This window comes from Engraulis encrasicolus, chromosome 6, assembly GCF_034702125.1.
Source record: "Engraulis encrasicolus isolate BLACKSEA-1 chromosome 6, IST_EnEncr_1.0, whole genome shotgun sequence".
NCBI lineage: Eukaryota > Metazoa > Chordata > Actinopteri > Clupeiformes > Engraulidae > Engraulis > Engraulis encrasicolus.
The window spans coordinates 33,130,869-33,143,368 of NC_085862.1; the positions used below are offsets into that span (position 1 = coordinate 33,130,869).

Consider the following 12,500-nt stretch of genomic DNA (forward strand, 5'->3'; position numbering starts at 1 on the left):
TGTGTCATCTTCCCTTTACCATAACTTTAAAGAGATAATCAATGGCTACACTCTCATTTTGTAACTCTAACCAGTGCATTTGAAGCAGCAGCTGTGTCTTTTGTAGATAATGTATAAGTACGTCCCGTTGCAGTTAGGTTCCACTACCAGAAGCACATCCTGATGATCCATGACAAGTCTATCTGGTCTGAAGCGAAAAGTGAAGGATGGAGATGGTCCATGAGGATGCAGGAAGTTCAGTTTCACCTCTCCAGTGCTCGGCATACATTCCTCAACACATGCTAGCCACCAGTTGCCATCATATACAGCTACAACATACCCTTTGATGCTTGAAAATGTAACACATTCCTTTACTGAGCTCACTCTTTCAACTCTGCCTTCTCTTTATGCTGAAAAAGGCCTAACTTCCACTGTGTCCATTGACAATGGGCAGAAGCTGTGTAGTTTTTGAGTACCTGGAATAGTTCTTGCAGATTCCAACCTTTTCAACAGGTTCTCAGCTTCATGATCTCTGTTGTGGCAAACTGGCAATGGATGTTCTTGAGAGAGATGCACCATCATGAAGCTGAGAACCTGTTGAAGAGGTTTGAATCTGCAAGAACTATTCCAGGTACTCAAAAACTACACAGCGTCTGCCCATTGTCAATGGACATTAGGCCATTTTCCACATTCAGAGAAGGAGTTGAAAGAGTGAGCTCAGTAAAGGAATGTGTTACATTTTCAAGCATCAAAGGGTATGTTGTAGCTGTATATGATGGCAACTGGTGGCTAGCATGTGTTGAGGAATGTATGCCGAGCACTGGAGAGGTGAAACTGAACTTCCTGCATCCTCATGGACCATCTCCATCCTTCACTTTTCCCTTCAGACCAGATAGACTTGTCATGGATCATCAGGATGTGCTTCTGGTAGTGGAACCTAACTGCAACGGGACGTACTTATACATTATCTACAAAAGACACAGCTGCTGCTTCAAATGCACTGGTAGAGTACAAAATGAGAGTGTAGCCATTGATTATCTCTTTAAAGTACGGTAAAGGGAAGATGACACAGGTACACAGAGAAGGAATGTTCATTCACATATCATCATTTGGTGTGTATAAATGGACATCTGCCTTAGTTTCTGAAACCTGGGACCATGGAAACTGACCATTTTTGTTTTGTTTTTGTTTTGTCATGTGATGCTACTATGGTATTACCATATTATTAGTAAGTGGTCTGTATGATGCCATATTTGTGAGTCAAATTCTCTCTGAAATGAATAAAGAACCGAACACCAGCATTTGAGGTGTTGCTAATGACATTGCCGGCTACGTTTGGACAAGGAACTGGCCATTTTAAAATATAGTTTTTTTAGATATTCAATTTTTAATTTTTCAATTTATCATAATTCATATTCTGAGAGTTGTTGTATTCCAAGCTGATTGTGTAATATGTAGAGCCAGAAAAGAGCTTTCAAACAATACCACAGGCATCTTTTTGTGACTAACACTGACTGATATATTCCAGGCTGAATGTATAGTGTCCTACCCTAAAATGTGAACCTTTCCTAGTCTGTTTCTCCCTTAATATTAGTGTCAGATTCAAACCAATGCAGTTCTGGGGTGCTACCTTGCTACTAAAAAGGCACACCAAGTATGATTGAAATCCGGATCGGTCGGGTCCCAAAGCGTCTGATTTCACGTGAAATGACCCCCATAGTAATTTCCTCACATCTAAGGTCACAGTCCTACAGACAAAGATGTACTGAGTAAGGTAGTGACATAGAGGGGAAAAGACCATTGTCACAACCTCACAACTTTTCTTTCACTTTCACAACTAAGGACTCACGAGATCAGACGCAGATCTTATGTAGTGAGTGATGAAGAGGGGACAAGACCATGGTTATTTCCTTACAACTAAGGTCACATGCACATCAGCCGTGGAAGTTGTGTATTGAGTGAGAGAGAGGAAAAGACCATAGTACCGTCCTCACAGCTAAGGCCACAGTCCAGCAGATGCAGGTCTCATGTAGGGACATACAGTAGCAGCAGTAATAGACCAATGACTGCACACAGCGACAGAGATGTCTACATAGACAGGCACACTTTCTGCCACATACACTTTAGGAGCCATTCCCTTAATTTATTTACTTTGCCATTTCTTTCTTAATGTCTACATTTGTATTTAATTTGGTGAGTCCGTGCCCCTACAGGTCAAAGGTGACTATACACTGGGAGGGTACCCGGAGGAGGTCTGGCTGACTGTCAGCACAGAGCCTTTGGCCTTGCCTGTCTTGCTGTGACTCATCTGCTTTGAACATTGGTTTGTATTTTTAAAGAAACGGAAACAAGAAACTAAACTCTAAGCATTTTTTCAAACTTCAACCTTTGTTGTCAGTCTTAGATTGATCAAAAGGTTTATCAGCCACCAGAAAAAGTGGGACAAAACAAATGGTCTTTTTAAAATGGGAACATTTTGTCAATTCACACACTTAGAGACAGACAGACAGACAGACAGACAGAGACACACACGCACACACATGCGCACACACGCACGCGCACACACGAACGCACGCATACGCACACGGACACACACACACACGCACACACACACACAAGGTGTCGCCATGACAGATCTCTAAACAAATTACAAGCTTCTGTAGTATGTCTTGCCCATCCTCCACTTTCTGTGAGTAGGTTCATTCATGCGAAGACTTTGGCCATAGTTTCCAGGCAAATTAGAATGAGCGTGCAAGACAGCATGGGAAATCCCAGGCTAGTGGGCAGTGCAATTGGACACAAAAACACTGAACACATAAGATAACAAAGGCTAAAAATGGTCTAACTGTTCAACCAGGTAAACCCCCAAATGATAGCGCATAAGTCAATAGATATTATCTAGAGTAAGACATGGCATTCAAAGTGAATGGTAGATCAACAAACACATTGCACATATCAGGCTTTGAATAAACTCTACTTACAAAGTATGTTGCAATAAGGTTTAGGCAAAGGTTAGTTTTAGGATCAATGGTTTGTTTTGTAACATGGATGGAATGTTATAGCACAACATTAACAGGTATTACCACTTACATAAGAAAATGTAAGAGAGAAAATGAGAGCACCCTCTGAATACATAACAATGCAGCACACACCAACACAGACAGACAGACAGACAGAAGGATGGACAGACAAATTACAGGGAGAGAACCCAGAGCTTCCTAGGCTATGTATTTACCTGAGTTGCTGTTTTGTGGGCGGAGACTGTGTCACGGATGAGGCGGAGTTCAGATGGAGTGACTCCGCCCACCAGGAAGAGGAAGAGCAGCGGGTGATCACTAGGGTGAGGCCTGTTCACCTGAGGAGAAGAATGAGCACAGACAGGAGGACCATGGGTAAAAATGAAAACATGGCGGAACTACAACCTGCCAATGAATCAATTCCGATACCACTTTAACCATCTTGAAAGTCATCCATCTTGCGTCCAAAAGTGAACCAGTTCATTTACCTAATTTAAAGTGCTAGCACATAGGATTTGGTGAAAATCTCTCCACCTGCTTAAAAGCTACCGCGCAAACAAAAAATCATAATGGACAGATGGACACATGGACTCACATATGGCCAGAGAACAAAACACCTTTGGCACCTTCGGGGTGGAGGCATAATAAGCAGAGATGTCAATTCTGGGTTCAGAAAGCAAAAACCCTGCCACAAATTTGATCCAAAAATCTCTATCCAATCAGCTTGATCCAATAGCTTATCATATTGAGTCCCCACGACAGGTAGATCAGACGCACATGCTGTTCACACATACTGTATATGGATATTCTTAAAAACAGATAGGTTTCGGCCTCCTTTTAAAAACTCCGCTTTTAAAGAATAACTCTGTTAGGGGGCTAAAATGCACCTGTTACAATGGCGCTTTTTTATCCACATGCTCTGTCTGGGTACGTGTCAACAGCTTCTCAGTCAAGTCACCTGTGTTGGAAGGAGACTGTGGCAGGGATTTTACTTGGATTGGATTTTTGATACGTCTAATAATGAGCCTGATGCTAGATGAAATGCCAAGTCACAGCCTCAACCGACACAGCTACATATTCATTAGATTCATATTCAGGTTCAGAATGAATTGAATTACATAACATGACACTTAGCGGATGCTTTGTTCAGAGGCTACATGCGATCATTCATATGCAATCAGGCGAGCATAAGAAACTGTGGCAGCACAAGAGGCATGCTGGGAGTATAAGAAAGCACTAGTGATTGCAAAGGGCACACACAGACCTCCACATATCCACGCACGCACGCGTACACGCACTCACACACGCACGCACGCACGCGCGCACACGCACGCACACACGCACACGCGCGCACACACACACACACACACACACACACACACACACACACACACACACACACACACACACACACACACACACACACACACACACACACACACACACACACACACACACACACACACACACACACACACACACACACACACACACACACACACGCATGGTGGCATGTTCAAGTATTCTGTAATCATATAGTTTTGATTGAGACTGTGTCCGAGGACATGGCCAGACTAGATGACGGTCTTTTGATTGGTGCAGGGCTCAGACCTTAACACTTGAGTAGCCCAAGGCGGAGAAAAACCGGCACGCTCACAAAATACAAAAAACTGGGAGCCTCTTCATACAGATTGCTCTGCCAGTGAAATGGTTCAATGTTCTGTGCAAAATGCTTGTGAGGTAGGAGGAAAAAAATCCTTGGTCCACGGACTTCAGTTGATTAATGTGGTAAAAAACCCCAAAAAACTTTATTATATGGGATAATGCATTAAGAAACACCAATGTGTATTGGCGCGGCGGCCTTCATCAGGGTGTTTTTTGCCCATTAAATCAGAGCTTTGAACCGATATTTTTTTCCAATTGGTCGGTTCCGAACAGAAACGGAATTATAACGTTTCCGGTTATGAGTTCCACCAATAAATTGATGTTCCCGAACCGCTTAGAATAAACCTCAAATATGAAAATGCGCGATCCACGATGGCTTGAGTCTCGGGGAGCGCTATGGCGGACATTGCGAGCATACCTGCATTTGAAGCGGCCATGGATGCCCATTACGAAGAACATTCTTGTGCGCTGTAAACGCGCTTCTCTGCAATATGTCTAACAACGATGCTATGGGAACTCTTCCCTTTTGCATGGTTTCTCTTATTTAGTATGTGGAGTGGAGACTTAGTAATCCACCGCTCTCTCTCCATTCAATCAGCAAATGTCTGATGTTACACAGAAAGTGAACTTCAGCCGTCATGGTAACGTGCGCAGGAAAATAATTTGGCTACTTTTTTGTCCAGTTAGAGGAACGAAATAAAACCGGTATTAACCGGTTACCATTATTTTCAATAAGTGTTCCTGTTCCAGAACATAAAAAATACGTTTCCAGTTTCGTTTCTGTTCCCTGTAAAATACAAAAAGTTCCCGGTTTTTGTTTTCGTTCCTTGAACCGGTTCAAAGCCCTGCATATAATAAAGTTGGTTTTTTTATACCACATTAATCAACTGAAGTGCCTGGACCAAGGATTTTTTTCCTCCAGTTTTTTTTAACATTGAAGCCATTCTAAGAGCACCAGTTGGTTTTGAGGGATACTAGTAGCGCTCTACCAACTCTTCTGCTGCTTGTGAGGTAATATGAGCATGGCAGACCCCTCATCCTCCCCCCTGACACTTATATCAGAGATGATTGATAAGGAGGAGGCAGTTCATAAGTAGTTTCTTTTGGAATCAATAAGGTTCCAAGCTGGTATCATACGGCTGCCATGCCCCTTTAGGAGACTGGCGGGAGTTCAGCATGAATGGAGTTCAATGGGAAAGTCGAATCCATTTAGGAGACCAGAATTGGTCCCACTTAGTTGCATTGGTGACATGTAGTATGTTTTATCTTGACAACCATATTGAAAATCTGCTGATACCATCCCCACGCCCTGCTCCCCTTTGCCACTGGATGAACGGTAGCACCCTTGCACCGTCTTGGGCATAAATGCAAATTTGCTGTCTGCACATATCTGCTATACCTGCAGTGTGCGGTGTGTGACACTGTGCGTTATTTACCATGTATGTACTGTATGTCATGCACATTATATTGATATTGCTCAGAACATTTTGTGCGTGGCAAGGAAGGTTGTATACATTACTTATATTTGTTGAACAGTTAAAAATGTACACTACTCAACATCTTCATGTCTCGTGTACATTAGCATACAATAACTTGTTTTAAAAATGAGTCATTCGTGATTCATGAGTCATTGACTTGTGATGGACTTCAGCAGCAACGGCGTGTAGGCAAGGAAGTCCGAGGTGGAAAACACCGGGTGCAGAAATAAAAAGTAAATTAAAGTGAAAACCCTGCCACATTTTTTCTTCAGCCAATTCAATGAACCAGCTGATCCTGATTACCACATCCCTTCAGCCAGCTTGATAAGCTAATAACCGCTGTTGAGAGCACAGGCAGAATGAAAACCGAAGCAGGACTTTAACTCTACTACAGTCCAGTGTTTCTCACCCTCTGAACAAAGTGGGATCAATTATGGTCTCCTAAACGGGCGTGACTTTTACATTTCCCCATTGTACTTCTTTCATTCTGAACCCATTCCAGTCTCCTACAGTGGCAAGGAAGCTCAGAAAAAGCAGACCCTTAAAACCTTACATCATATATTGATTCTGGAAGAAATTGCTCATGAACCGTCTCGCCCTCATCATTCGTGTCTGTTGTAGGCCTGTGAGCAGAGGTGTTATATAAGTCCCTCTAGCCTGGACTCGTCCATGCTGCCTATGACAGCAGCAGAGAATATCGTTTCACAGATTAAGATGCTGTTTCCACGTAGCCTGCTATTTTTAAATGTGGATATTTTTTTTATCCAGTTTAGGTGGAAGCGCAACATGGGGATAAAAATAAAAACACCATTGTGACAGATGTATTTTACCCCCCTAGATGGGATATTTTTAAAGCCTGCTATTTGATATGTGGGTTTTCAAAATCTGCTTATGTGGAAACAGAAGGCCAAAACCAATGTAAATAGGAGAAAAAATATCCACATTTAAAAATATCCTGCTACGTGGAAACAGCTCCTAATTCAGTCCAGTCCACTACTGCCTTTGGCTATTCCTTTGCACGAGGCAGGGCTGTACAAAGTAAAAGAAGTACTTTTGCAGTGTATCAGCCTGATTAGGTACAGTGGAATAACTGGTGTATAAACTATGTAAAATCATGTACTAATGTTGTATGTACATCAGCAACATGTGAATGTCAGGGTGAACATGATGAAGCGATAGCAAAACGTGTTGTTCCCCTAATAAAATTTCAGCAAAGAAGACCAGTGTGTGGTGATTTACCCCCGCCCTTTGCCTTGGATAACTTTGACTGGACATCGCCAGCACCTGGACCCTGGCTGTGCACAGGGACTCTGTGCTTTGAGTACATCAGTAAGAGTACTTCTGCTTCTACTTCATACACCTCCGTGCACGTCAAATAACAAAGAAAATGCCTATGTGATTACAATCAGTGGTCTCATTGGTTGCAACTTTAGTCCAGTAATACACAAAAGCATTTTGTAGACGGTCGTTAACACTGCTTCTGACAACTTTGCGTCTATGGTGTCTGTGCCAGACTAACTCCCAAATTAGGGAAGTGGGTGAGACAGCCAGACTACTTCAGGGCTGATTGAGGACCAAACACGCTGTGTGCTGCTGTTGAGTTTTGGATCATTGCCTCTAAGATACACTGTGGTGACTCTGCAATCTGATACTGGCATACAACCTCATACTGGTGGCGTGTGATGAAATGGGTGTATATTAAGCAGAAGAAATTGCTCCAAGAAAATTGGCATGGCATTTTTGAAGAAACTGCACCAGGCGCCAACAATTAAGCTATAAAATGATGAATAAGTCATTGCTATTTGTTTCCGCCTCAGCTAATAGAGTTTGTACTTTAAACCCTTCTTAATACCCCTCTCTCTCACTCTTCAAAACACTTGACATTTTGATTTGGACATGTGTTTCCTCCCTCACTTGTGTAGTGAAGTGTATAAGCATGTGTGTGTGTGTGCGTGTGTGCACGTGCATATGAGTATGTGTGTGCGTGTTACCCAGATACGGGTCTAGCACCACCATAGTGGACTTTAGCAACAAACCGCCAACAAAACAGTGGTGTCCAGCTGTCTGCCAGCCGCCAGTGAAACACACTCTCCATGTCGTCCCTTGTTCTCTGCTGTGGTGGCGTGTTGTGGGGGCCTGTTGTTGGGTCAGGCACCCCTGTTGTAGGGCAGGGCACGGGGCCCTGAGCACTTGCATGTGACAGTGGTGACCCCCCGGCTTCCCAGGTGACGAATAGCGCAGCAAGCCATTTACCATCAGTTCTTCTGTGTGACTCAAAGTGTCAGAAAGAAAGACAGAGAAAACAAGAAAAAAGAAGAAAAATCTGCCTGCTGAGGAGATGTAGGCCAAAGCACTTTCATCACACTGAGGCAATCAGTGAAAAGCCGTTCGTGGCCAAGACACCCTGCCTGAAAGGAAATTGGGACAACCCAGTCTCCCATTTCACCCCATTCATTTCTCTCACACTGAGGGAAGGGCAGCAATAAAAGGCAAGACTTGTCAATTATAAGCGAATGGGATAAGGACCTTAGTTAGTGTTCATTTGTTTTGACTAAGTTCCTTTGTTTTGGCTATGTATATACTGTATCTGTTTTTCTTCTTCTATAAAACAAGCAAACAATCAAACAAACAAACAAACAAAAACAACAAATGGCTCCTCAGCTGTTCAGACTGGTTCCTGTGTTTTTGCCACTGAAGAGTTAATTGGGCTGCATGCCCATTCACGGTCTCCCTGACTAGTGGCACTTTGGCAAAGCTGTTAATTGGTCGGCTCAAGGTAGGATTACAACGGTAAATTATCTGAAATCAGCCTGCATGCAGGTGTGTCGGTGTGTGTGTGTGTGTGTGTGTGTGTGTGTGTGTGTGTGTGTGTGTGTGTGTGTGCGTGCGTGCATGCGTGCGTGTGTGCGTATGTGTGTGTTAGCAGTACACAGTACTAGTACAGCACTACTAGTATGATACAGAAGAACACAGTACATTCTGCAATGGAAATTAAACAATTAAGCTTTGTGTACATGAGACATTTAATTCTGAATTAACTGACTTTAATTCTGAATAAATCTTAATTCCGCTTTGAAAATGCCATGTAAACACCTCTTAATTCGTAATTAAAGGAAAGATCAAAGTAAACTCGGCGGAACTATTTCATTCAGAGTTATTAATTCGGAATTAAAAGCATCATGTAAACGTAGCCAGTGTCACACTATGTGCACGTGTGTGTGTGTGTGCCTGTAGTAAAAGTGTAGTGTCTGCATGTGAATATGGGGATGAGCAGCATGAATACGCATGTGGACTATCACATGCAGTCAGTCGTGTGCACCTGTATGGAAACACAGCAAAATGGCTCCACCCCCCAAACATACAAAACAGCTGCTATGACTCACTATTCAGTAGGTGTCAGTGTGTGTGTGTGTGTGTGTGTGTGTGTGTGTGTGTGTGTGTGTGTGTGTGTGTGTGTGTGTGTGTGTGTGTGTGTGTGTGTGTGTGTGTGTGTGTGTGTGTGTGTTTTAGCGGTGTAAATAATAATCGATTTTAGGTTGTAATGATAATACTGACCGTAATAATAACAATGTTTCTCTAATAAAATGATTGAACATATTATAGCTTTCCTTCATTTATTTCACATTTTTTCACATAACACATCACTGAATCGAATCAAATTGAATTGAATCGTGTGACATTCTTCAGTATCGAAAATAATTTAATCATTGGCTTCAGAAATCGATATGGCTTTGAATCGCCATGAATGCTGCGATTTACACCCCTAGTGTGTGTGTGTGTGTGTGTGTGTATGTGTGTGTGTGTGTTTACGTGCCGTCACTATACAGCACATGCATAGTGGGCGTGGCGAGACGCACCACATGCACACACACGCGTACATGTGCACACACCTGTTGACTCAGCTGCGTATTCACATCTTCCCCCTCACATGCAAAAGCACATGCTAAAACACACACACGCCTCACACGCGTACGGCAAAGAGAGAGAGAGAGACCAAGACAATAAGAGAAAAACAGGAACGATGAGGGAGGATGGAGGATACGTAGAGAGACAAAGCGACAAAAAGATACACAGAAAAGAAGACACACTGAAACAACAATAGAATGTGGAAACTAGAAACTAGATAAAGACAGAAAAAGAGACAAATAGAGAGAGAGAGAAAAGAGAGACGGAGAGAGAGAGAGACACAGAGAGAGAGACACGCACAGACACACAGAGAGCGAAGAAAGTGAAGAAAGCGAAGGAGCAATGATAAGAGATGAGCATCAACAGGGTCCTGGTGGTTCGCAGGGGAGTTGAATGGGCCGTCTGGCCAGAAGTAATGGCGAAGCATATGATTGGCCAGGGAGGCAGTGCCCGCAGCGAATTCTAAACAGGCAATCATCGTGCATCGTGTGTGTGTGTGTGTGTGTGTGTGTGTGGCAAGGGTGGGATCTTGTCCTACGAATGGACAGCCACGTGTTCGGATCTAGGCATGGAGAAACATGTGCTTCACGCATTCTGGGAGTCTGGGAGTCTGTGTGTGTGTGTATGTGTGTGTGTATGTGTGAGTGTGTGCGTGCGTGCGTGCGTGCGTGCATGCAAGCTTTTGCGTAGGGGACAGATGGGCAGAGTGAGAAGTGGCATGTGCCAACGTGAGAAATGTGAGAAAATATGATTTTGTGTGTGTGTGTGTGTGTGTGTGTGTGTGTGTGTGTGTGTGTGTGTAAATGCTTTGTGTCTATGTGTGTGTGTGTGTGTGTGTGTGTGTGTGTGTGTGTGTGTGTGTGTGTGTGTGTGTGTGTGTGTGTGTGTGTGTGTGTGTGTGTGAATGCTTTGTCTCTGTGGTCTCTGTGCTTGGCTGAAGAGTGTTTCTGAGCTTCTGAGCCTGCTTGTGTATGCGTGTCTGTTTGTGTGTGTGTGTGTGTGTGTGTGTGTGTGTGTGTGTGTGTGTGTGTGTATGAGTGATTCTACATTTCCAGTGCGCTTTTAGGTCCATGGACTTTATTTGCCAATTCCATTAACTATTAACTGCGACCAATGAGGTTTTGAACATCTACACACATTTATCTGTCATATAATACAAACAGCCATAACAATATTTCCCTCAGCAAGAATGAACATTTAATACTGGTTTTGGGCGTTTTCATGCCGTCCTGTTTTCCAAATGTCAGATTCAGTCTTCATATTAGCATGTAAAGAAACTTGTTTTACCCAAGACGATTGCAAATGTTGATTCACAGTTATCATAGCGGGAAAATTGTCTGTCAAATGTGTTATCAACATATTCATAAGAACCTGAATTAGAAATCACATGTAGAAAAATACAGATAAAGCATACAAATACATGAATTGATTAAGGTGTTGTGGTGGAACTTCTGAGGTCTGTAGTTAGCAAAAATCCTTAAAAATGTCTGAAATGTCAAGCTGTGTCACAGTCAATTGTGTTACGCATCAGCCATGACAGTTGATGAGGAGTATGTTTTTGCCAATTTATCTCCATATTGATAGACAAACAAACAAAATAATTTGTGTTCTATGGAAATGTGTTTGTCTGCTCTGTTTTTTCTCTTAAAAAAAGTGCCGACTTGTTCCCCTTCACTGTTGACTGTAACACAGTTGAGTAACACGGTTGAGTAACACGGTTGACAGTTTTGAAAGTGTTTTTGTGCTATTGATCCTTTATGTGTTGGAAAAATCCTATGAACAGATACTAGGGATTATCTCTGGACAGGGAAGTCTTGTGTAGGAGGGTGACTGAATTCAAATCAGACGTTACAGGGATTTATAATGAAAAAAGTGTCAGTCTGTATCACAGTGAATCATAAAATCCTACTTATGAAGCTCAATAATCACATTTTCTATATCAGTTGCACAGATTAATGACAACATTATTGTTAAGGGACATGAGCACTTTCAAACGTATGTTGTTTCAACTGTGTAGTATTTTTAAAATATATTTGAAATTACATAGTATGTGTCCATAACACTGTTGACAAAATAATCAAGTAAATGTTTGCTTTCATAAGAATAAATAACAAATGATTTAAGATTAAGCTTGGCAATTTGTTTGTTTGGAAACTTAAATGTATACACTATGGAAAGATCTAGGTCATTCATTTGAAAAAAAATACTGATAATTGACATTTTGCGTTTGCCAAAAGCGCACTCGAAACGTAGAATGACTCGTATGTGTTTGCGTGTATGTGTGCATGTGTTTGTGCGTGTTGTGCGTTTTCTGTGCATATAGTACATGCATGTATGTATGTATCCATGTGCAGTATGTATACCAAGGGTGTGTGTGCCTGTGCGTGTGTGTGTGCACGTGCCTGTGTGTGCGTGCCTGTGCATGTGTTAGCGTGCCTGTGCATGTGCGTGCGTG

General features: G+C 42.5%; 1 protein-coding gene across 1 annotated transcript in view; it reads right to left on the bottom strand.

Annotated features, from left to right (window-relative positions):
* The window catches only part of scfd2 (sec1 family domain containing 2), a 252,082-nt gene that overhangs the window by 5,969 nt on the left and 233,613 nt on the right, over window positions 1-12,500 (bottom strand). The window contains exon 8 of the mRNA XM_063201327.1: window positions 3,215-3,334. Within this exon, the coding sequence (XP_063057397.1) occupies window positions 3,215-3,334 (120 nt within the window). The remainder of the gene's footprint in view (window positions 1-3,214; window positions 3,335-12,500) is intronic.